At 32.9% G+C, this 24,484-nt stretch overlaps 1 protein-coding gene across 2 annotated transcripts; it reads left to right on the top strand.

The window, feature by feature from the left end:
- The first annotated feature begins 13,632 nt into the window (after positions 1 to 13,632).
- Positions 13,633 to 21,266, top strand: LOC7492803 (CDPK-related kinase 3). Of its 2 annotated transcripts, none has more exons than XM_002320854.4 (11): positions 13,633 to 14,440; positions 16,765 to 16,895; positions 17,109 to 17,150; positions 17,363 to 17,471; positions 17,630 to 17,708; positions 18,189 to 18,485; positions 19,005 to 19,114; positions 19,907 to 20,014; positions 20,105 to 20,167; positions 20,497 to 20,664; positions 20,744 to 21,266. In XM_002320854.4, the coding sequence occupies exons 1-11, from the start codon at positions 13,859 to 13,861 to the stop codon at positions 20,879 to 20,881; spliced, it is 1,827 nt and encodes a 608-aa protein (XP_002320890.1). In that variant the 5' UTR covers positions 13,633 to 13,858; the 3' UTR covers positions 20,882 to 21,266. The 2 variants fall into 2 exon arrangements, with proteins under 2 accessions (XP_002320890.1, XP_024440903.1); XM_024585135.2 differs by having other exon boundaries at positions 20,087 to 20,167.
- Positions 21,267 to 24,484: the final 3,218 nt, after the last annotated feature.

Genomic DNA, 24,484 nt, shown 5'->3' with positions numbered 1-24,484 from the left:
TTTCTAATCTTCTTTGCCTTTTCCAGGGCATATATAATATTGCAAACGGTGTTTGATTAGTTCAATTATCTGACGTTGTTTCGAGCGTGAATTAGGGAACGAGAAAATTTCTTCTGGCTGCGAAACTCTGCAAATTGCAGAACTTTTTATCAAACCCGTCAAGTTATAATTGGAAGGTATGTGGGGCTTACGAAATTCGAAACGATTAGCCATCAAATCAAACCTTCATCTTTTAGAAACACATTAGGAGGGGCAGGGCAACTTGCTTTGGGAATGAGGATTTGGATCTAGTTAATGTCTGAAACTTGCTTGTGCTTTGCTGTTTTGTATATTGCTTGCCAATCCCCAAACTCCGGTCACATGGTCACATGGAGGTGTTCCTTTCGTGTTCCTTGTGGGCTCTCTCTTCTGTGCAGGGATAGTCTCAAATGTCACATTTAAGTTTCTGCTATGTGTGGACACTGGTCCTTACGGGCCCATTCAATTTCATTATCCACAACCCTTTCTCTTTTTTTTTTTAGTTTAACTTCCAGGCTAACTTGCGCACACTTTGACTAATCCCACGAGTCTTGAAATTAACGATCATGTAAGCCTCCAGTAACCATAATATGAACAACCATAAGACTCGAACCTGAAATAAAAAAAAAAACAAATCTCTTGATCTCAACTTTTTATAATCAGCACCCTGTTTTTTTCTCTCTCTAATTGATTCCTGGAAGCAAAAAGTAAATATTTAAATTATGATTTTAACTGTGCTGCAGCTCACCATCAATCCTTATCCAAAGCAAGGGCGACACGGAATATCGGGATATCATTTTTGCTTTATGGTGGTACATAAAAATTCAAAAAAAAAAAAAAGTACTTTGCTAAGCCGTCTGGGGTGGCCGGAAACTCCAGTCATTTAAGCTTCATCTCTAGCCTTTTAGGGGAAACGGCTGGAATTTCTCTCTCTTTTCTCCCCTTCCCTCTCTTTCTTTTTCTTCATTTTCTTGCTTAATTTCCAGTGTAGGTTATCCATGTCTCGGCACACATCTCTAAGCTTTTTTTTAGTTTCCAAGACTATGCAGTATGCCAATTCATTGTTTTTAAGCAGAGCGAGCACCACATTTCTAAGTCAAAGATTGTTTCCTATATCTGGCAATCATCTTCTTTACCAAGCTTAAGCATTACAGCCTTCACCAATTATATAACTTCATTCTCCACAAACATACCTGCAACTACAACATACAAGATAAGCAGACGTGACCAATATATATAAATATTTAATTTGGTCACCATATCAGCCAGGGAAATCATTTCATACATGAGCATTAATCACCTAATAATAATTCCAAGAACTGCCATCAACTATACAACAAATCATACAAGTTTATAGACTAAAATACATAACATACAAATACACAATTCATATAATTTTCATTATACTTTCTCTTAGTGCATATTATTTTCTCCTCCTGTGTGTATTTAATTAAGTATTGGAGTGTCTCCTTTACCCACAAAGGATTTATTTTGAACCACTCGGACTAATTAAGGACAAAAACCTATATTTGTCACCACCTCATGACACAACCATGAAAAACCCAATTATCACGTGAAGTTTTTTATCACTTTACACACCTCAAATCATATCAAATTCCTAAAAATTAATTTGGCAAAACATTAATTAATTAGAAGTTATAAGTTCTAAAGATAATAAATGATAGTAAGCATGAAAAAATGTATCCTCTACACCAATTATTCAATTTGTATGAATTATTTTCTTATAACATATATTCCTCGCTAGCTATCTTGCTCACCCCACCTGGAAAAAAAAACAAAAAAACAAAAACCTAGTCCTAGTGACTAAGAATCGAGTTGACCTCGCCTTGAACATGAAAAAAAAAAGGTGTATTGTTTCTGCTAATTATAAAAGTGTAATTTTACTCGGGGAATCTTATTAATTACCTTGATAGATACGTATATATATTGGTACACTTACTTGACAATACTAAGAAACACTCGGTCCAAGAGAAGGTGTGACTTGTGAATGCATGTATTGTCATGCAAATGCAGCTGTCTTGCATTGCTAAAATCACAAGTGCTCGATGTTCTACCGCTGGTTCTACATGGTCCCAAAATGCGACTCCTTCTTGATGTGTCGTATTGGTGTTGCCCGCTACAGCTACAGCTACAGTTCGGTCATGGCAGTATTATAAGTCACGAGAAAACATCGAATGACGTCCACTAATACATAGCCCAACTCTGCCTGTAAATATGAAAAAACAAAAAAAAACAAAAAACATCACATGTAATTCGAATCATGAATAACTCCAATTCCGGCCAAATTATATATATTACGATGTTAATACATAGTTCCAGTAGCTGTCAGGTAGAGATCAGAACTCGGCAACGACGATGGCGTCTACCAGGCAATCCCCTATTGCATGCTTGGCCTGTCTTCCTTGGGGTTTTTTTCGGTGGAATCACTGCTATTAGTTTAATTAGCCACTACTCTAATTTTGGTCTTTTAAAATGTTTCCAAATGTCTTCCTAATCAAAAACATAATGTTCCATGTAAGACGATGCGGGCATCCTGCATAAGACAATTGTACCACTTGTTTATTGCGCTGTAGACGAAGTAATGTTGGAGAGACCATGCATGGATTCAATAACGCAAGCCTCAACACTGAGAGAATTGTATTTATATAAATTGTTCTTTTTTTGCACTTTGTCTGTTTGTAATAACCCACCTAGCTATAATGCATATAGATAACCACGTCCTTATCTCTATGTGCATGTATTTGATTTTATATTTAAGAATATTTTTCCTTTTTTTTTTTTTGCTTGCCTGCTGGGTCCGAATTTCCCTATGAGAGTCTCCAAGTGGATGAGTAGTGGGATTTATTTTTCTAGCTAGCTTATGTTTACACGTCAATGATTTTCATTTGATGTGACAACGGAGATGGATTTGATTTAATTTAATAAAAGTGGTGAGATGTTTATAGACTTAAAACTCTTCCTAGTACACTGACCTTCTCTTTTTTGTATTGGTAGAGTACTAATTATATCACATAAACTAATCAGATCGTAACTTTCTTTTTTTGGGCTTGGGCATTTTTGCATAACAGAGAAAAAGAATACCATCACGTCAATCTCGAAGGATTTCTCCTATTTTTGGCTCAAGTGTCAGTTAATTTCTTGTAATTACTTGTTAATTTACACACAAATTAATGAACTGCAAGAAATCAAATTGTTGTCCAAGATATATTTATATATTAGATAATTAACCAAGTGACCATATATATATAAAAGAACATGATAATCTTGTAATCAAACAAAGATAGCATATATATTAAACAAATATGTATAAACTTGTATAAAAAGTTGAAAAATAGCACAAACCGAGTATGCATATTAATTAATCATGCATAAAAAATATATTTAAACAAAACTTGTTTAGTGCACTTATTTTTTGAAGTTCTTAAAATATAACCTGAGAATTTTGTGTTTGTGGTGTTGTTAATTATTAATTATTTGACCTTGAAGTTGTTTTGTTGTTACTCATTTAAGGAACCAAGGAACCTCTCTGTAATGACTTGTTCTAACACTAAGAATGAGTAAATCCTACTTTTAATTTGAAATTTAAAATGCACATACACTGACCATTTCTTAAATTAATTTCCCAACAAATGCTACTATTGAATAAAGACATGAAACAGATCATCTAACTTCCATTACCAGAGCAATTAATAAATTCAGTGTCAGCGTGAACTAAACAAAACGTGGTAGATATACGAGGCCTTTTGTATTTGCCCTTTCGAGACATATATATAGTATGGTAGTTGCTGCAATAAACAGTATTTCAGCATCTTCAAAATATGCATGATTGAGTAATTATGATCGACGATGGGTGGTTATGGCTGATCCCAACACCCCACCAACTCTTTTTACCATCTAAAGCTTCCTGTTTTGGCTTGCTCTTAAAGCATCACAGGCCATGTTATTTGCCATTTCATGCAAAAGCCAAAAAGGAAACGCCGAAGGCGAAGGGGTCTGGTGCATATATGAATATGATTTTTGCCATCTCTGAATGAATTCCTTTTAAGCTACTCAAAAAATCCGCAAATCCCCACATTCATGTAACTTAATCTCTTATGTAACGGCTTAACTAAACCACCAACCAAGAATAAGCATCTTAACGGATCCATGTTTGAGTCTCAAGACATTAGAAATCAAGAATTAAGGCAGCAAATGGGAGTTGATTTCCCAAATTTCCACTGAGATTTAAAGAAGACTTTGACTCTCTCCAGAGATGGTGGTATTTCTATGTCTATGATGATCAGGGGTCGATTCCTCCCATTGATTAAACCTTAAGATAATTGATGAAAAATAATTGATTTCAAGTTTCAACGATTAGCGAAGTGGATTTGTTGGATTTTCAATTACTACAAGTAGACAATGGCGTTGGCACATTTGGGTGTCTTACGTGCATGCTACAGGTCAAATTATTACTTAATTTTTTCCTTCCGAAGTCGTGTTAAGATTGTTGCGCAACTAAAGAGTATCGCAACCGGACTCCAATTGAAAAACTATAGCTAGATTTCTTTTTCAAGTAACTAAAACTACAGCTGAAAAGGTGCTAAAACTAGAAAATTAAAAGATAATTGATGACTAATCTGGCTCCCACTGTTATTTATTTCCGAGTGGGCTTAAATACATGTTCAAAATACAGGCCCATGATTCTCCGTTAATTTACGAATCAAGTTAGAGAGATCAGCCTTGTAGATGTAGCTAGAGTATTTTATATAGCTATATAACAAGATGTATAAGAAAATAAAATATAAAAATATATGTTTGATCATCGTCTTTTGATTAGATAATTGAAATAATTTTTGGATTGCCTAGAGTTGTTAAATTCCTTGATATATTCCTTTTACCCATTAGAAAATCTTAAGTGTGCATCGTGTGTTTATTTATTATGATGCATGAGTTGTGATAAAAAAAAATATATAAAATATATGTTTGATCATCTTTTTTTATTACATAATTGAAATAATTTCTTGATAGTTTACAGTGGTTGAATTCCTTGATATATTCATTTTACTCATTAGGAAATTTTAAGCGTGATGGTGATATCGTTGTTGAAATCTTAAGTGTGGAGTGTCTACGTGTGTTTATTCATTATGATACTTGAGTTGTGATAAGGATTCCCAATCCATTTTATGTGTTCAATTTTTTGTTTGTTTTGTATTGTATAGTGTATTTAATATTTTTTTTTTCTAAGAACTCAACCTGAGATTGGATGACCTGTTAAATGATTTTTATTTTTGGATGTTGATTATCGAATAATAAAATTAATGGATACACGTTCATGTCTCTTATTATGTTGTTTTTGCTTTTTTTATGGTGTTATTTACTGTTATTTATTTTGAGAACCCAATCCAAGATAAGATGATTGGTTCTCGGCTCCTATCCTCGAACGTTGGTTATTGAATATTAAAATTAGCAATTACATGTTTATATCAGGTTCAACACTTATCCTTTGATCAAAGTGAGAATTAGGCCATCTTCGTATTTAAATTCAAAACCACCTTTTAATTTAAATTTAAAATTATTGGATTTAAACCATCCCCATTTCATTTCAAAACAAAAAACAATGCATATCTTAGATAAAATGAACAAAGTAATTATATATTTTTTATTATATAATCAATCTCTTATCCAAGATATTAGATAAATTTATTAAGGTTTTATAATTGCTATAAAAAAGATGGTGATTTTTTTTATCATTTTTAATTTTTAATTCATCGATATATTTCAATATATTTAATAGAGTAAAATGTTATGTCAGGTTTCTATTTTATCTCTTCTATGTAAAACAAATATAGATTCCATGGTGTATATTTTGCAAAACACGGGTGAATGATATACTTAAACCAAAAATAAATAAAATGATAGACAAATAAGGAAAAAAAAAAAAAGTAAATCCTTGGACCAAGTTGGGCAAACTAGCCTAGATCCAGTGTAACCTCTGCTGCAGTCCATCCTGCTAGTAGAAACAGTCTAACCCAAAATCCCATCAAGCCCATGACTAGCAAAGCTCCAAAAGGTCCAAAACAACAGCAGTTCATCTTTTGTTTTGTGGGCTGATTGATACTTTTCGAGGAGGCATTCTAGATTTGGAATTATGTATTCCCTTCGTCTTAGGTACGCTCGAAATATAATTAATAGTACTTTCCAACGTTACTCTTATTTAATTTTGAAATTAAATAATTATCACCAAAAAGATTTTGTTTTCGAATGAAATAAACATCACTAAGAAGATTTTTTTAGCCAACATGAAGGTGACAGAAAAAAAAAGAACAAATTAAATATTCCAGCGAGAAGTCATTGCATATCAATTGTGGAATGATTATATATAATAGTCATTAAAAATTTACTGTATCTTAATAAATATTATTCATAGATATAAAACTTTATAATTAATATACTCTAAAAGCGGAAAATATTATTTTTTATGTTTATTCTTGTATCTCATTTAATTTAATTAGATGGAAGATTTCTCTCGTATTAATGATAAAAAAATATTTGTGTATCTTAAAATTTTAAGAATTAATATTATAGAAAACAAGTTTAATTTGAACATAATTTTTATTTTGTTATTAATTTTTCTCCAAATAGAAAACAATAACCTAAGCACGTTTCCCAGTTTTCTGGGTTAGAAAAACATTCTGAAATTTTAAGAAATTAACATTTTTTTTAATTTTCTATTAGAGAATAAAAACTGGAAAAAAAAACTAAAAAATTGTTTGGTGTTACAGGGTCTTAGGTTCTCCAATGACGTTTTCCTTGTTATTTAATAATCCTAACATCGATCGAGTGCCGGAATTAAGAAAATAAAACATGCGTATGGCCAATTTTTATCGCCATTTCGATGCTACCTTGTGACGACTCCGCTGGGATAATCTATGCATGTTGCATCATTATCAGCATCAGCACACCTCGTCTTTCACTTTTACAAGTTAAATGATGACGATCTGTTTGCTTTCAAGTAGTTGTATAAATTAATTACTGATAGAACTAATTACATGAAAGTTTCAACTCTCGAGTTACATGGCTCAACGTCTTACGTAGGGTTTGTCAGCATGTGCTGGAGTAGAGTTAGGTCCATGTATCAATCACGGCTGGTCGCTACTGGATCATCACGGCTCAACAATCAGATTTCGTGTTGCATGATTCTTGCGGGTGAGCTCTTGTATTCAGGGTGGGGATCGAGTTGGCTAAGTTACTAGAGAAGAGTGTGATTCCTTGCTGGAGAAAAGAAAAGAGAGACAGGAACGATTGTTCATGGGCTCCAAACTGGATTGGGAACTCTTCCTGCCTAATTATTTATCAATCTCTATATATTTATAGCGGTTGAATAATAACCACTCATCGTTACTAAGATTAAAAGTTTATGCACGTCTAATGTATTTGATGATGGATTGAAGTCGAGGAGGAACGCTCTACATGACCAAAAAGACAGTTGGAAACATTTCCAGTTGGGGCAAGTTAATTTGCTCTGACCATTTCTAAAATAATGATTTATTTATGTTAATATACCATTTCGTCTTTTACTTAGCTAATGATGGATCAAATAAAATACACCTAAAAAATTCTCTACGAAGATAAGAGCTCAAAAAACACTTAAGGAACATGGGCGTCAGAGCCTAGCATGTTTGGATCTGGGCAGAGTGTCTGGACCCGCTTTCACCTCTCATGGTCTCGGGCTATCACGCTCGAGCCCAGCGTGTTTAGATCTAGATTGCGCACCTAGACCCACTTTCACCTTCCATAGGTTTAGGCACTTTGCCTGAGCTCAACACTCACCATGGAGTTTTTCTCGTAACCCATACGGGTCTCTCAGTATTTTATATTAATCAAATACATATTATTTTGAGTAAAATACAACTCAAAATATCATAAATATGAAATTACACTTCAATCATTCCTCTCTACGAAATGACAAGATATATGAGCTATAAATATACCCTAAAACCTTTTTTTTAAAAAAAGTTCACAATCTCTTCATTCTCTACTGCATATGTATTTTTAGAGTATCTCTCTATAGGATATTATTGTATTTTTTCTCTTTATAAAGTAACTGATTTTACCATCAGAGAGTCCTCTTATCCATCAAAAAGGACATTTTATATGTACCAGCTACCGGTCACTTGGTTTACTAAACATGATCTACTACCAATTACCAATCCTCTAAACTTTGCATGGAAAGTCACTAGATACATTCACTATAAAGAATGGATTAAATTGTTTGAACTAAGAGATCAACTAATTATTCAATGCGTCAATTTTATTCCTAAACATCTTAGAATTCTCAACTCAAAACACTTATGAAATGGTTCAAAACACAATCAAACCAAAAAATATATCTCGAGCCTAGTAATTTATTTTCTCCAGCAAGATGAATGGAAAAAAACCAAGATCATCGAACTCTTCTTGTTGAATGGAACTTTTTTACACCAAGTTTGGCTACTTCGATTGTTGAGACCGCCACTCATTTTAGTTGTTACTGGCTATTTGACATGCATTTTATCACAGGTCAAATATTTTTTTCCTTAAAAAAAAATATATACAAACTTTTTATGATGTGTTTTTGTAAATAAAAATATCCCAAAAAATTTTAAAAATTCATACATCTAATTAAATAAATTAAAAAATATTAATGCAACAAAAAAAATTACCAAGTCCGAACTTCACCTAAACAAAATTAATTAATTAAACTTGTTACCTGAGTTATATACAATTTGATTGATTAAGGTTCTTATTGTTAAGAAAAGGTTTAAAACAAAGTTGGTATTTTATTCATGATTCATGTTATTGTTGAGTCGAGATTAATAATTCAAAATTAATGGCTATGGTTTTAGGGCGTGATAAAAATAGCCACGAATTAACTCGGAACTAACGGTGAAATTTGAAACATAAAAATTGAAAATCCTTGAATAATTATTTTCTTATTTTTCCATTCATTGTTAACAGAATCAGCCATATGGTCAAGTCACGTGACTTCTATGAGACTCGTTTCCATCTGTTTTCAATAAAAATTATATTTCAAAATAATCATGATTTAATAAGAAAAAAATATCTAATATCTAAAAATATTAATCATGACTCGGTATTTTTTAAAATTAAGCAACACTCTTAGAAATCTAATGAATCATTGGTAAGAGATTATTAATATGTTCGAGAATATAGTAAATATTTTTTTTATTTAAAAATAAGAGATTATTAAAAATATTAATATACAACTTTAAAAAATTAAAAAAATAGAGTCCAACTGCACTTCCAAACTAACAACTGGAATATTGGATATCAACCAGAGATTTAATAACTGGATATTGAGAACAAATTTTGAGAATTTCTAGACCAGGAGTCGATTTCATTGATTGGAGTCGGGTTCTTGTTTTTTTCTTTGCAACTCATATTTTGCTGGGTTCCAATTTAGAGTATTTTTTTATTTATTTTTATAATTACTGTTGTTGAGAGAGGAGTTGAAGAGTGGAAGACGTGAACTCACGTGCTCGCCTACGCTAGTAACGGAAACTGTTAGTAAATAACGGATCACGTGGATGAGTTAAATTAAATGAAATAATTAATTCGAGCACCGATGGCATGCAACTTTTAGTTCAGAAATTAATGATGACTTGACCAAGAAATCATGATGATGTTGTACATTTCAGCCTATAAGTGTTGATCATCATGCTCTCAAACATGTAATTAAATTTTATTATTAGGTGGTGTTCCAGTGGTAAAAACCTGAGATCAAAAGGTTTGTTCTCTTTGTGATTTTAGATTCGAGCCCTGAGTTGCTCATATGATGGCCACTGGAGGCTTACATGGTCGTTAACTTCAGGGCCCGTGGGATTAGTCGAGGTGCGCGTAAGCTGGCCCGGACACCCACGTTAAACTCAAAAAAAAAAAATTTACTAAATTTTTAAACACAAAGATATTTTTTTACATGACTAGCTTTTTAAATATAAAAATGCTAATATGATACAAGTATTTTTAAAAAGAAAAAAAAAATCAAGCCTCGGATCATTGTTTTGCAATAGATTTAATAAGTTATGTGAATTTAAATACATAAATAAAAAAATTAAATAAACTGATAAAAAAATTAATAATGACAGATTTTTTTGCACAATCAGGGCAATTTAAACAAAAATAAATTGAATAAAACTATGAAACTTAATCATCAAACAACTCGATGCTGAAAAACAAGATGATCATAATCATTTTTAAAATCAATAAAAAATCAAACAAAAAGCAAAAAATAAAAAAATATAGCCCAATCTAAAATCAAATAAATGTTGAAGAATGAAATAAAAAAATATGAGCTTAAAAAAAGAAAGAAAAAACCAAGTAAACCCGAGTAAATCTTCTAAATATAAGTTGATCCTTCAAACTCGCAATCCATTAAATTTTAAACCTAAACTTAACCAAGAAGTTCAATTCCCAACTAATTTTATATTTAAGGATGAAACCCGGAAAAATTATCAAAGAAAAAATTTATCAAAGGCTTTTTAAAATAGAAATAAAAAAATGTAGATTAAAAATGACATGAAAAAAAAAATTATAGAATGATGAAATCACAAAATAAATTTAATTTTAAAAACTATTCCAAATAAAACAAGTAGCAATCAAAAGAATAGAAATCATATTTTACACATGAAAAAAATAAAATGATGATGAAATTAAAAAAAATAATTTTAATATAAAACAAATAAAAATAAAAAATAAAAAATAAATTTATAAAAAATAATAATTAAAGAACTGTCATGAAATTTTAAAGGTTAAAGTGTGAAATTCAGAGAAAAAAAAAACAACTAGAGGAAAACCCGAGACTTGATGGCCACACGAGTTGCTGCAGAATGGAGGAGCTGCAAAACATCATAATAAAAGCCAGCATATGGTTACCGAGTGGCCCTTATGCGTTGCTAAAAAGGTGTCAAAGGCTTCCTCGCAACTAATATTTTTTTTATTAGTTTTAATATTTGTTAAATTACCCACCAAGTGCAATTTTATATTATATAAAAAAACATAATGAAAAGATGACAACGTCCTTTCACACAACCTTACTTTATATATATATATATATATATATATATATATATATTAAAGGCAAATATGTCTTTGTAATATGCTAAAAATATAAAAAGATAAAAAAGCCCCTCTTTATAAGAATAATATTTTTTTGGCTTCCAAGGCTAGTAATGTTATTTTATGGTTCAAAAAAATTGAAAACAAAAAAAAAAAAACCTTTGAAAAAAAGCTATATATGTTATTTGATTACCTAACTTCTCAAAGACTTACGGAAATTTTATTTCAGTTTTCAACTGCTAATATCATGCCACCTCATATCAACCCCGCATGTGAGCATCACCGAAGGGGCGAATTCTCGTTTTTGGAACCTTCGGACCAGGTTTAGCTGTCAACATTCCTCGGCTCAGATTTTCTAAAAGTCTCTAACACTGAACTTGATTTGGTACCATCCACACCATCATCTCTTATTTGTTTATTTTTGTATTTTAAAAATATATTTTTTAAAATTTAATTAATATTTTATTTGATATTTTTAAATCATTTTGATATGCTATTATCAAAAATAACTTCTAAAAAATAAAAAAATATTATTTTAATAAATTACTAAATATAAAACACTTTAAATAATAACTATAACAACAACCATATTTTAAACATGCTCGTAACCTTCAAAACAGAGCCACGTTTCATTGAATGGGCATATTTGTAAGAGTCACGAGGAGATATTTTCTAAGCCTGAAAAAAGAACGAGTTGTAATTAATGATAGCACGGTTTCACACGTAGTTCTGAAATCACTGAATAATAAAAAATCTCATTTATCCATAAAATTGCTTTCTAATTAAAAAATAGAAATGACGTCAAAAAAGAAAAAACTTGTGAAATAACAAATTTACAAAATCTCATGATTAGTCTTCGGTATCTTTCCGTGAGTGTAATTTAACATAGCTCTAAAACACGTCTTGAATTTACTATAGTAATTAGATATAATTTATGGTGGATTCGTATAGTAAATTTATTTTTATGTTTTTAAGTGGAAAAGTTTGAAAACTGAGATATAAGGTATTTTGATGTTTTATACTGATTAATTAGTATTAAAAGAATGAACAGAAGTATTATTGTTTTTATAAATTATTTTGTATTGTAAAAAAACTAATCTATTATTTATTGTTTATTTTCATCCTGGCTCTTTTAGAATTTTGTTTTCAATCCGGATTTTAAATTATAATTTGTTATATATTGTTTTTTTTAATTCGATCCTTATTCTTTTGAGTTGTCTTGTTTACTCTTGGAATTCTTGTTAAAATTTTATTAGTATTCAATTCCATTATTCAAACAAAGTTTATGTTATTTATTTAATCAGTTTTATTTGTATTTATCTTTTAAGTTATGAGTTTTTTAAATTATAAATTTATTTTTTATTGATTTTAATAAACATGTCCAGTAAATACAATCAAGTGAATATCTCATTTTATGTGGTTGAATATCTTGATTTATATTTATCTTCTAATTTTATTAATTTCTCTTTTAGTTATTGTTAACGTTTTGTTTTTTGTTTTTTTACATAAATAATTATTAATTTATTTAATAAAATACTTATATAAACTTTTTAATTTATAATTTGAATTTTTTATATTAAAAAAAAATACATTAAAACAACCTACATAACCGTTACTTTTTTGAAAAAACAAAATTATGGCCCACGGCAAAGCGGGTTAAATGGCTAATTAGACAGAAAATCCGTTCTCTCCATATCTGAAGAATAAGCTCAAAATCAAGATGAAGTGGATTTGGACCATAATCCGTTTAAAAAGAGAGAAAGAAATTGGCAGTCAGAGAGGGAGAGACAGACGACTAGTTTACAAATATATAAAAAAGTGATTAGTACTGGTACGAAGTACATTACTTTATCCAACTTCTAATATTCTCTCTATTTTTTTTTTTGTTACAGTAATATTCTCTCTATTTGAAAGCAAGGGTGTGATTCTTTAGTGTTATTAAAGTGTATTTTTGAAATTTTTTTATTTGAAATTTTTTATTTTTAGATATTTTAATATGCTAATAACAAAAATAAATTTTTATAAAATAAAAAATATTATTTTAATATATTTTCAAATTAAATATTTTAAAAAATAATATTTATAACATTATCAACCAAGCTCAAAAAAAAAAAAAACAGAGAGAAAAACTCTACTCGTTTCTCTCTATGAGTATAAATAATAATAGAGTTGATTCTACAAATCCAACGGCAGATTATTAATCCTTAACTTTTTGCATTTTTAAGCGAGAATTTATTTAATTCCTTCAGATAGTTTCCTTTCTTTGCTTCTTCTACTTCTACTGTTGCTTCACTTGCGTGCTAACTACGGCGCACTGGATTTTCTTAAACATTTATATTTTTATAAATTTTTTAAATTAATATATTTTTTACTCGTTTTATTTTAATGTATTAATATTTAAAATAAAATAAATATTATTTTAAATAAAAATTTAAAAAACACTTTATAAAATAACATATCTACATGTGTCATTTTCTTTTGTTTCTTGCAAAAACTAACTAACCCTTTGTCTTTCTTCCTCTCTCTCTCTCTGACTTAAAAGTTAAAACTCTCTTTTCATTCTCTTCTTTTATCGTTTTCTTAACTCAGATCTCCCTCTGCCCCTAGCTCTCTCTCTCCCTCTCTTTATTTTCTCTCCGGTGATGATCAGATCAGATCCGGAGGAGAAATATTTCACTAACCGTCCGATGCGTGGGCTTTAACTGAGACTGTAAGATTTCTTTTGATGGGGCAGTGTTACGGTAAAACCAGTCCAGCTAACGAAAATGACGCAACAACCGTCACAATCGTTGCTTCCTCCACCGATCACAACCAACCAACGTCGTTACCTTCCTCCACCTCGCGTAACGGCGTGCTCTCGGTGAAAAACACTCCGGCGAGGTCCTCCTCTACGCATCCGAGCCCCTGGCCGAGTACGTATCCGCATGGTGTGGCCGCAAGTCCGCTTCCCGGTGGAGTGTCGCCGTCCCCGGCGAGGGCGTCGACGCCGAGGAGATTTTTTAGGAGGCCATTTCCTCCGCCGTCTCCGGCGAAGCATATAGCGGCGTCGTTGGTTAAGAGGCTTGGTGGTGGAGGGAAACCGAAGGAGGGACCGATTCCGGAGCACGGTGGAGTGGAGGCAGAGCAGCAGCAACAGCAACAGCAGTCGCTTGATAAGAGTTTTGGATATAGCAAGAATTTTGGAGCTAAGTACGAGTTAGGGAAGGAAATAGGGAGAGGGCATTTTGGTCATACTTGCTCTGCTACGGTTAAGAAAGGTGAACTTAAAGATCAGACTGTTGCTGTCAAGATTATATCTAAAGCTAAGGTACTGATTCATGCTCTCATTTCTATTTTTTCAATTTGATTAACGAGGGGTTTGTTTTTGTAATTAGATTAATAGATGTTTCTATTTTTTCAATTTCATTATCGAGGGGTTTGTTTTTGTAATTAGATTAATAGATGTTGTGCTTAACTTGTTGATGCGTTAGGGCTAATATTTGTCAGTTATTCAAGATACTGTCTATATGCCGCAACTCTCGGGCTTGGTTTGGCTGTGCTGCTTACTTGAATGGAAGCATATTCGTTTTTTTAGGGGTTTGAATACTTGTCAACGTGGAAGTGGAAAATACAATGAGAATTTTGAGGTATAGTTTATCAGCAATGTATTCCTGCCATGTGTTGCTAGAATTTTGAAAGGCGGTATGGATTACTTAAGTCAAACTTAGCTTGTTTCGTGACTGAAAATATGGATGTGAATATTTTGGAAAGAATGGAAGGGACATAGGCGTGTTAGTCACTATCTGATAATGATTCGAGGTATCTGGTTGGAACAGTTTGTGTCAGAAACTGAAATGTAACTGAAGGCACTAGGAGAAGAAACTACTTCATAAGCATTATTTGGAAGATCAAAGAGGATATATTACACAGGTTTTAATGAAGAGTGTTGGGTGAATGGACAAGATATTTGAGTAAGGATATGCAGTTCAATAAATGAAATCTGATTGTGGTCATGCTGATTTTTTTCCATTTGCAGACCTGGAAGTTGGCATTCAAAAAATGTTTGATGCTCGAGCTTTCCTTGTTTAGGGAATATCCGTAGTGGTAAAAAAATTCTGCAAAATAACTAAGCACCTAAGGTAATTGTGTATCATTTAGACCTTAAGAAAAGGGATAAAGATCAGTCTGATTTTTATTTTGATGTTATCCGTCTCTAAATTTATTTACTTTTAAGGATGTTAATTGTATATTGATGAGGATGACACACATGGATATGGTTATCAGCATCTGATACTGATATGAAAGCATTGTATGAGCTTATGAGCTGTGACAGTATTGCAACACAAACTTACTTAGTCCTTATGGTGATTCATGTCTTTGCCTAGCCTTTGTCTCTGAAGAGAGAAACAGTAATGAGATATTTCCCTGCCAGAGTTTGCAAATTTGATGATACTTATTGAGTTCACTTGTATTATTGCAGCATATAAGCATTCAAATACTGAAAGCATAAAACAAAGGGTAGTTCACTTACAAACAGCATTCTCAGCTTTAATTGTGTCATCAAAGATGAAACTCCAGTGAGGATGACCTGGAAAGAAAAAGAGGACTTGATATGGGGTGATCTTGTTTATATTGCCATGCATTAGAGAATAACTAACTCTCAAATTCTTCGATTCTTCTGTGAAAATGCAGACAATATGTGAGTGGAATTAGTTTCATGACACAAGTTCTATTAACCAAATCAATGGTTCACTAGCTAAAACTGAATCTCATTGGAAATGTGTTGTTTTTGTGAAAACTATCCAATACGGATATTCATGGAATTAATTCAGATATCTTTAATACCTTCATGGAAATGTATAATGTATCATGCTTCATATGTCTTAGGCATCCTACTTTTGGACTATCAAATATGTACTTGTAATAGTTTTCTTAATCTGTCATTTTGTATTGAAGACATTTACAGATGCGAGTATGCACAAACACACTCAGAATTATGAATGTTCTATTTCAAGGTCCTTTCTAATCTTCTGTTACATCTTGAATTTGTTTACGTGGTCGGTAGTTAAACCTGTAATTACTTTCTTTTTGTGCAAAGTGATCATTCAACCCTCTTTAATTGCAACTGCGCCTTGAAATGAATTTCTTGCTGTATTTCATTTACATTGGAAATTCAATTTATTGGTCCTGCTTTTCTTACATTTACTTTCTTCTTTTAAACACTGTTTTATAACCCCCCTGAGCCCTTTCCTTTCTGGAATCTTAAAAGAGGTTCATTTGCCAACTTGTCATTCACTTGACACTGTACAAATGCATAGTAACATACATGTTCTTGAATGTGTGCTCATGGGTGCATGTGTACACTCAAGGCAATCTACCCCCCTGGGCAATGCCAACTGCTCGTGCCAGTGTATGACAGACATTCTTTTCCTTCATCAAATGTGTCTGTATATGCTGATGATCAAAGTTTTCCTCTTAAACCTGTATTTTCTAATCCCGATCCTTGGTTGTTTTCCTTCATAGCTTCAGTTATTACTCTTTTCTTTTATGTGCAGTGATCAGATTTATGGAATTCTGAATTCTTTTCTTAATTAGGATTAATTGCCTTATGGATTGTGTAATATCTAAATTTTCACAAGACTTGTTTGGCAGATGACAACCGCTATATCAATTGAAGATGTTCGTAGGGAGGTAAAAATACTGAAAGGTCTATCGGGACATAGGCATCTGGTCAAATTTTATGATGCATGTGAGGATGCCAATAACGTGTACATAGTGATGGAGTATGTCTTTTCTTACTTTCTGTTCTAAGTTATGCATGAAATATAATTGAGCTTTGTCAACATTGCGTCCTTTTCTTTAGCTTCTCTCCTGCAGTATTTGTAAATGGCACTTTTTGGAATGTTTTGCTTGGCTAGAAGTCTTGACTTTTGTTTGTGTTGTGCAATTTTGAACTTTTATCTCTGATGTTTGGTGGATTGCTGTTTGCTTATCAGATTGTGTGAGGGAGGGGAGCTTCTAGACAGAATTTTGGCAAGGTAATGCAATAGTCTTTGCACGGGTGATTAACTATAATTTTTTTTTTTGACTACTTGCCTTGGCCTTGGATTATAACCATGATGGATGTTGCGTGTGAAATTATCATCCACCTACCCTGAGCAGAACTGATCTAAATTGTATGTTCTGTTGAATGCTTGCATGGTTGAAGTGTTATCTACTGATATAAACATAACATTTTCCGCTGCTGCAGAGGAGGAAGATACACAGAGGAAGATGCAAAAGCTATAATTGTGCAAATCTTGTGTGTGGTTGCATTTTGTCACCTTCAAGGCGTCGTACACCGTGATTTAAAACCAGAGGTTTTTTTCCTCTAAACTTGATGTTTTGTTGTTTCATGTAAATAGTTTAGCATTAAGTTTTATCATCACAAGGTGGTGTCATTGGTGGTGGGGGCTGACAGTGTTTATGGGGAATTTTCATTCCATGCTTGCTCATAACTGATCCTCTTTTGTTACAGAATTTCCTCTTCACTTCGGGCAGTGAAGATGCTGATATGAAGCTTATTGATTTTGGCCTCTCTGACTTTATTAGGCCAGGTAATAAGCAGAGCTTCCTATGTTTTTTGGTCAACTCACAGAAAATACTATCCTTGCCTCCACCATGCCACAAGTAGATTGATTTAGTTTTATTTAACTGAATGGGTTGGGTCCCTAAATCAGAGATGAGATTTTAAGTTTTTGCCTGATTACTCTGGTTATTTTCTCTGCCATAGCTATCTTTACTTGTTCCTTGCCTGTTAACTAGACATCTATATGCATTATTGACTGATGCAACAAGTGTTGTGACAACGATTTAGACTTGATTGTGCTAATTACATTATTAAGCTAAATTGATGCAGGCTGTTAGACTTGATAATATAAGTGCATGAGTATGCCTGCCAATTTTTTGATTTCTATGTTATTTGTGCACATGATTTTCTAGTTTAAACTATACAGCTTTTATAATATTTATAACTTTCTTACTTATTAGTTGATATTGGAGAGTTTTTAATGATTTATTCTGTGTGATATTTGCAGATGAAAGGTTAAATGATATCGTTGGAAGTGCATACTATGTTGCACCTGAAGTCTTGCATAGATCTTACAGTCTTGAAGCAGATATATGGAGCATTGGTGTTATTACTTATATCTTGATATGTGGAAGCCGGCCTTTCTGGGCACGGACTGAATCAGGAATTTTCCGTGCTGTGCTGAGATCTGATCCCAACTTTGAAGATCTACCCTGGCCTTCTGTCACTCCAGAGGCCAAAGACTTTGTGAAGAGACTTCTGAACAAGGATTACAGGAAAAGAATGACTGCTGTCCAAGCTCTAAGTAAGTTTGTAATTCCTGTATTATTTTATTAAAACAAATGCCCATAACATTGACAAAACAATGGATATACCTATATGGTTTTGCAAGTCTTTCTACAAGGTTATGGCATTCTTTCCCGTGATGAGAAAGTGTCTATGGGAGAACCAAAGTGGATGAGTTGCAGTATGTTAGATCAGAAGGATCCTGGATTGTATTTTTTAATTGATGATGGATGTTAAATGGTCCCCTTTGGAAGCAATCCTCACTTGTAAAGTTAAACAAAAAGGACTATTCCAGGAGCTATTTGGTTGTGTCCATATTGCTTAAAGGTGGTTGAGGTGGAAGTGACTTAAATATTTTGGAAATTGTACATCACTTGCAATAGTTGGATGTTTGACATGCGTATGAAATATAGTCTATACCTATATTGCATATTGCATCTTATTTTCTCATTGACAATTTGATGATCTTGAGAAATTTACATATGACACTTCTTATTTCTTGATTTCTTTTAGCTAACAAAAACCTTGGTAATTGCAGCTCACCCATGGTTGAGGGATGATAGCCGACCTATAAATTTAGACATATTAATCTACAAGCTAGTCAAGGCATACCTACATGCTACACCTTTTAAACGTGCAGCGCTAAAGGTACACCCTCCCTTATTAACAAGAGCACATGCGTGTGTGTGCCTTCCTTTTAAGAATTTTGTATTGTATCTTAATCCTGATAGTGAAAGCATTATTCACCATGTAGATTCAAAGCTCAAGTTTATTATGGAGGGAAACATAATTGGTAATGAACTGAGGAAATATGGTGCAAATAGGCTCACCATTTAGCGTTAACTATACCCCTTAAGTACTAAAACTTTGCATTACCTAAAGAATTCCTTTTGCAGAGAACCTTCAAACATTCATCAGCCCCTAGTTTGATGTTCTCTCTCTCTCTCAAATTTTTTGTGGTTTTTTTTTTTTGAGGTGCAGTTTTTAAATTTTATTTCTGTATCTACTTACCAAAAATCCTTATATGATTATTTGTTCAGATTCCTAATCTTATATTTGATTGAAACTTCCTGATTTGTATCTAAACTATTTAGAACATGACTTTCTTTTTTCTTTAAAAAAACAGAATTTGAAACTAAATTTGGCACGATATTGTTAAAAGATAAATTAAAAGCAGCTTTCATTGTCCAAAGCGTCCAGAGACTGGGCTGCTTCAAGTAAAAGTAGCCATGATTTGTTAGGTATAAGTGAAGCTCTGTCTGGCTCTATTTCTAACCTATTCACTGACTACTGCTTTTTCTGATGCAAAAAGCATAATCATCAACGTGGCTGAATATTTCAACTATGCTGAAGCTTAAATGTGAAATGGTTAAGAGTGTTGGATTGATAATTGTCTATTGCATATCAGCTGACATTTCTTTGGGTTCCTTTCTTATGCAGGCTCTCTCAAAAGCGTTGACGGAGGATGAGCTTGTCTATCTTAGAGCTCAATTCAGTTTGTTGGAACCAAATGGCGACGGAAGTGTTTCACTTGATAATTTCAGAATGGTTACTGCTTTTTCCATTTCAATCAATTTCAGTAGTATACAGGACTATGGGATTATAATTTTTCTATAAAAGAAATGCAATTTCTTGCAGGCTTTAGTACGCAATGCAACTGATGCCATGAGAGAGTCGAGGGCTCCTGAAATTCTCAATGCGGTACTCTTATTTAGTTCTCTGCTTGAAATATGATAACCAGCAGTCACCGTCTCTGCATTTTAAGAATTATGTTGATTGCAATTTAAAGAAATATAAACCTATGAATTTTCTTTCTGCATGAAAGAAGTTCTTGCATTTGAATTTCAAAAAATACACTGCCTTTTTTTTTTTTTGGCGTTTGGATGTTTACTCGCACCAATTATGATTGTCAATCCACTTAAAACGCAATGGCTTCTCTTTTTATTCTCTCTGAAGATTATGAATAGTTTTGATTTTTTACCCTTCAGAGTTGATGGTTATCCTTTTCTGATTGTCCCTCTTTTTTTCAGATGGAATCCCTTGCTTATAGGAAGATGTACTTTGAAGAATTTTGTGCAGCTGCGATCAGCACATATCAACTAGAGGCTCTCGAGGGGTGGGAGCAGATTGCCTTCACTGCTTTTGAGCATTTTGAACAGGAGGGTAACCGAGTCATCTCAGTTGAAGAATTGGCAAGGGTATGTATACGACTGCCGCCGTTTGATTTGTGCTCCACATTGCTATTTGAATATCATTTTAAATCTCTCCTCTCTGCAGGAATTGAACGTGGGCCCTTCAGCCTACACATTCATCAAAGATTGGATCAGAAACTCGGATGGCAAGCTTAGTTTAATTGGATATACAAAATTTTTACATGGTGTGACGCTTCGTAGCTCAAATACAAGACCCCGTTAGTTTAGCTTTTGACATATAGGTTTTTTTTTTTTTTTTGTTCAAAAAAAGTGTGGCATTGGAGGATTTGTTTTTCATGGGCGGGGTACAAAAAGCGTGCATAAGTGAATATACTGTTAGCTGAGTCGGTTCTGAGATTGTTGGGGCAAATTTTTAATTTAAAGTTTTTTCTTGGGTCATTCCTAATTTTTGCCCCAATAAAAAAGAGGCAAAGAAAGTGATTTAGCTCGGTTTATTCGTGGGTAAAAATGGTCCGACAACGAAAGTTAGTTTCAATCTCTCGATAACAGTGGTCATAGGAATTTTGTAGGGGACTATAACATGTAAAATGTGTTGAACAGTACTTGTTCTTATTGTTAGGCCGAATGGTGGAACACTTGTGCTCTTATCAATTCTGTTCATACATGATCTGGCCAGCATGATGAAACGCTTGCCTGACCCTTCTCATGTATTTTCAAAAAAAATTATTTTTTTTAAGTACTAAATTTCTCAAAAAATGCATCTTCGATTCCGGTCATTTTGTTTTTCGGTTTTTTTTTAATCCCTTTTGTATTTATATATATTTTTTTAAATCATAAGAGAAGAAAATAAAACAAGAAATAAAGAGTAATGAGTGAAAGGATAATCGAGGAAACCTTTTTCTCCAAGCAAGTAGGGAATGAGGGTACAAGAAAGAACAAGAAATTTAAAAAGAAGTATAAACAACGGCTTGTTTTTTCCTGGCTTGACCAAAGCCCAAGACAGCGGCATCAAATCAAAGGGCGCTTATCCCGCTAATCGTATGTCTTGGTAAGTACCTGACAGACCTAAGGCTTGTAACTGAACTTCAAGCTGGGGAAGGAACTGATACGCAAAACTAACTGGCAAGCAAGCACAAAGGCACTCCTTACCTTAGGCCTCATCAATCGAGGAAGGAAGCATTCCAATAGTTGAAAAAGCCTTCTTGCTATTGGGCCGGCTTTCATTGGCCTTTGGGTCGGGATGGGATATTTGATTGAATCAGAGAATCAGCGTCAACACCATCACGGATCTAACACCGCTCCCGCTCTCCATCGACCATCGTCAACACCGCCCGCCTGTTAAGTTCTTCTTAACAAGCAGTGTGAGTTTTTAAAAGAAAGAAAAGGAAGAAATGAGAAAAGAAGAAATAGTCTTTATTTATACAAGCCATTCTTCTTTTCCTAACTAACAATTGAGGACCCGTTTGTTTGCTGGAAAGTAGTTTTCTTTTGGAAAATAAATTCCGGAAAAATGAATTATTTTCTAATGTTTGGTAGTGTAATAGAAAATAAGTTGGAAAACACTTTCCAGTGTTTGGTTATGTCAAGGAAAATGAGCTGGAAAATAACTTATTAATGTTTTATTTTTCTCAAGTTTATTAAAATAATGAAGAACAAATCTTACAAATTAAAAAGTTGAATGATAATGAAATTGAAAAAAAATTTTCATAAATTATCTCAAATAAAATAAATAATAATCAAAATAATAGAGATCAAATCTAAAAAATAAAAAAAAATAAAAGATGAAGAAACTAAAATAATAATAACTAACATTTTATAAATTATTTTAAATAAAATAAGTAACAATCAAAAGAATAAAAATCAAATTTGATAGATAAAAAATTTCAATAAAAAAATGATAAGGGAAAAACAAATAACAATTATAAAAATGAGGACTAAAGTTAATATAAAAATTAAATTTTAAGAGATGAAATTGAAAAATAAATATTTAAAACAAAATATATATAGCAATCAAAAGTTTGAGGATCAAATTTGATATAATCAACAAATAATATGACATTTCTAAATTTTTCACAACTTCCGAAAAATGTTTTCCGTCCAAATTTTTCAGGAAAACACTTTCCTAGAAACCAAGTCAAATTTTTTTTAACTGGAAAGTGTTTTCTGTTGATCAATTTTTCTAATGACAAACAAACACAAGAAAGTTTGAAAAATGATTTCCGAAAAACCATTTTCTAGTAAACAAAATGGCCTTATTGTAAGTGACTGTTAACTAACTACTAACTGAATTGCTAACTGCTAACCAACTTCTTTTCCATTGCTCAATTGCTGCTTTCGGTGACCAGTGCAACTGCTGCAACTGTTTTATTCTTGCTAAGCTTGCTCCAATCCTCTTCTCTGTCAACTAATTCCAAGACCTGTAACAATAGTCCCCTCCCTATAAGATTCTTGTCCTCAAGAATCAATGCAAGATTCAGGGAATTGATTAGTGAGTTCCTCCACATCTCCCCACATGGCAACCTCTTTGAACATATTGGTCCCATGATCACAGCTCGATTGTCTTTCTCCAATCTTCCTGTCTAAAATGACTACTAGACTAACTTCAACTCTTCCATACCCATCTACTCTCGGCAATAGTGACGAAACTACAACATCTACTTTTCTCACCTTCTTCTCGAGCAAAGACACATGGAACACAAGGTGGATAGTGGAGCCTTTAGGTTTGTAACTTGTATGCTACTAATCCAATCATTTGCACTATTTTGTATAGCCCATAGAACCCGAGATTCAACTTAATGCTCTTCTTTTAAGGCCATATTGGTTTGTCTATGAGACTATGAGGTTGTAGTTTAGGGTATACCAAATCTTCCACCTCAAATTCCCTTTTCTGTTTTTCCTTTGTCTGCAATTTGTTGCATTTTGTGCCTAGCTAATTCTTGTTGTGTCTTCAATATTTGATCCATGTTGATCTTTCTTTGGACTACCTCGTCTACTGCAGCTAGTTGTTGGTAGCCCAAGAAACTTGTAGAAATGACCCAAGAACACCCAAGCAACTTCCTGGACTGTGGAAGGGGGTGCTATTGCAATGAAGTGTCCATGCTTTATGAATATGTCAGTTATTGTAATATTTCTCCATGATCTTTTTAGTGTTGACAAGGGTTATAGAATTTCAGGATAAGCTATCATTTCCATTTTGGCCTGCCAGCAGACATCATATTTATTCTCAAACTTTCTTGCTAAAGATTTCATTGAAGGCCAACAGAATTTTGTACCCCAACATGACATCTTATATAAGAATCAAGAGCAGCACTTACCAGTCATGTTTAGGCTTCTCACAGGCTAATCGGTTTCACTCTACACAGTACGCAGTCCAGTCATCTGCTTAAAGATCGTTTAATCAGGAGCTGAGGTTGGAGCATTACATAGAAGGCCCAGAAACACGACAAAGGTTGACCAGAAAGGTCTTCTTCTGTAACTGGGCAATTTAAATTTGGCCAGGCTTAGGAAGAACGCCTCCCTTTGCATGAGTTGGGGGGGGGGGTGGTGGTGGTGGTTGGGTACAGTAAGTACCATGAAAGGGAAAGTTTTGGAGTTGACTAAGTAGAAGACCTTGGTTAATTGGCTGAGACCATATTCTCCCAATTAAGAGCATGTAGACTTATCACAAATGTGGTTGGAAGAACTCTTCAACTAATTAAAACACTCATCATCTGTTTTCAAGTGGATGATGGAGGGAGGAGGGTCGGAGTTGACTAAGTAGAAGACCTTGGTTAATTGGCTGAGACCATATTCTCCCAATTAAGAGCATGTGGACTTATCACAAATGTGGTTGGAAGAACTCTTCAACTAATTAAAACACTCATCA

The sequence above is a fragment of the Populus trichocarpa genome, chromosome 14 (genome assembly GCF_000002775.5).
Source record: "Populus trichocarpa isolate Nisqually-1 chromosome 14, P.trichocarpa_v4.1, whole genome shotgun sequence".
Classification (NCBI taxonomy): domain Eukaryota; kingdom Viridiplantae; phylum Streptophyta; class Magnoliopsida; order Malpighiales; family Salicaceae; genus Populus; species Populus trichocarpa.
Note: the sequence above shows the minus strand (reverse complement) of the source record. Positions and strands in the feature narration are given on the sequence as shown.

What these genes read in the sequence shown, in the direction of transcription:
- LOC7492803 (XM_024585135.2), top strand. Translation starts at nt 13,859, where the DNA reads ATGGGGCAGTGTTACGGTAAAACCAGTCCAGCTAACGAAAATGACGCA. An exon ending in CTCTGACTTTATTAGGCCAG is followed by an intron (nt 17,709 to 18,188) that starts GTAATAAGCAGA and finishes TGATATTTGCAG; the next exon opens with ATGAAAGGTTAAATGATATC. An exon ending in TTAAACGTGCAGCGCTAAAG is followed by an intron (nt 19,115 to 19,906) that starts GTACACCCTCCC and finishes TTTCTTATGCAG; the next exon opens with GCTCTCTCAAAAGCGTTGAC.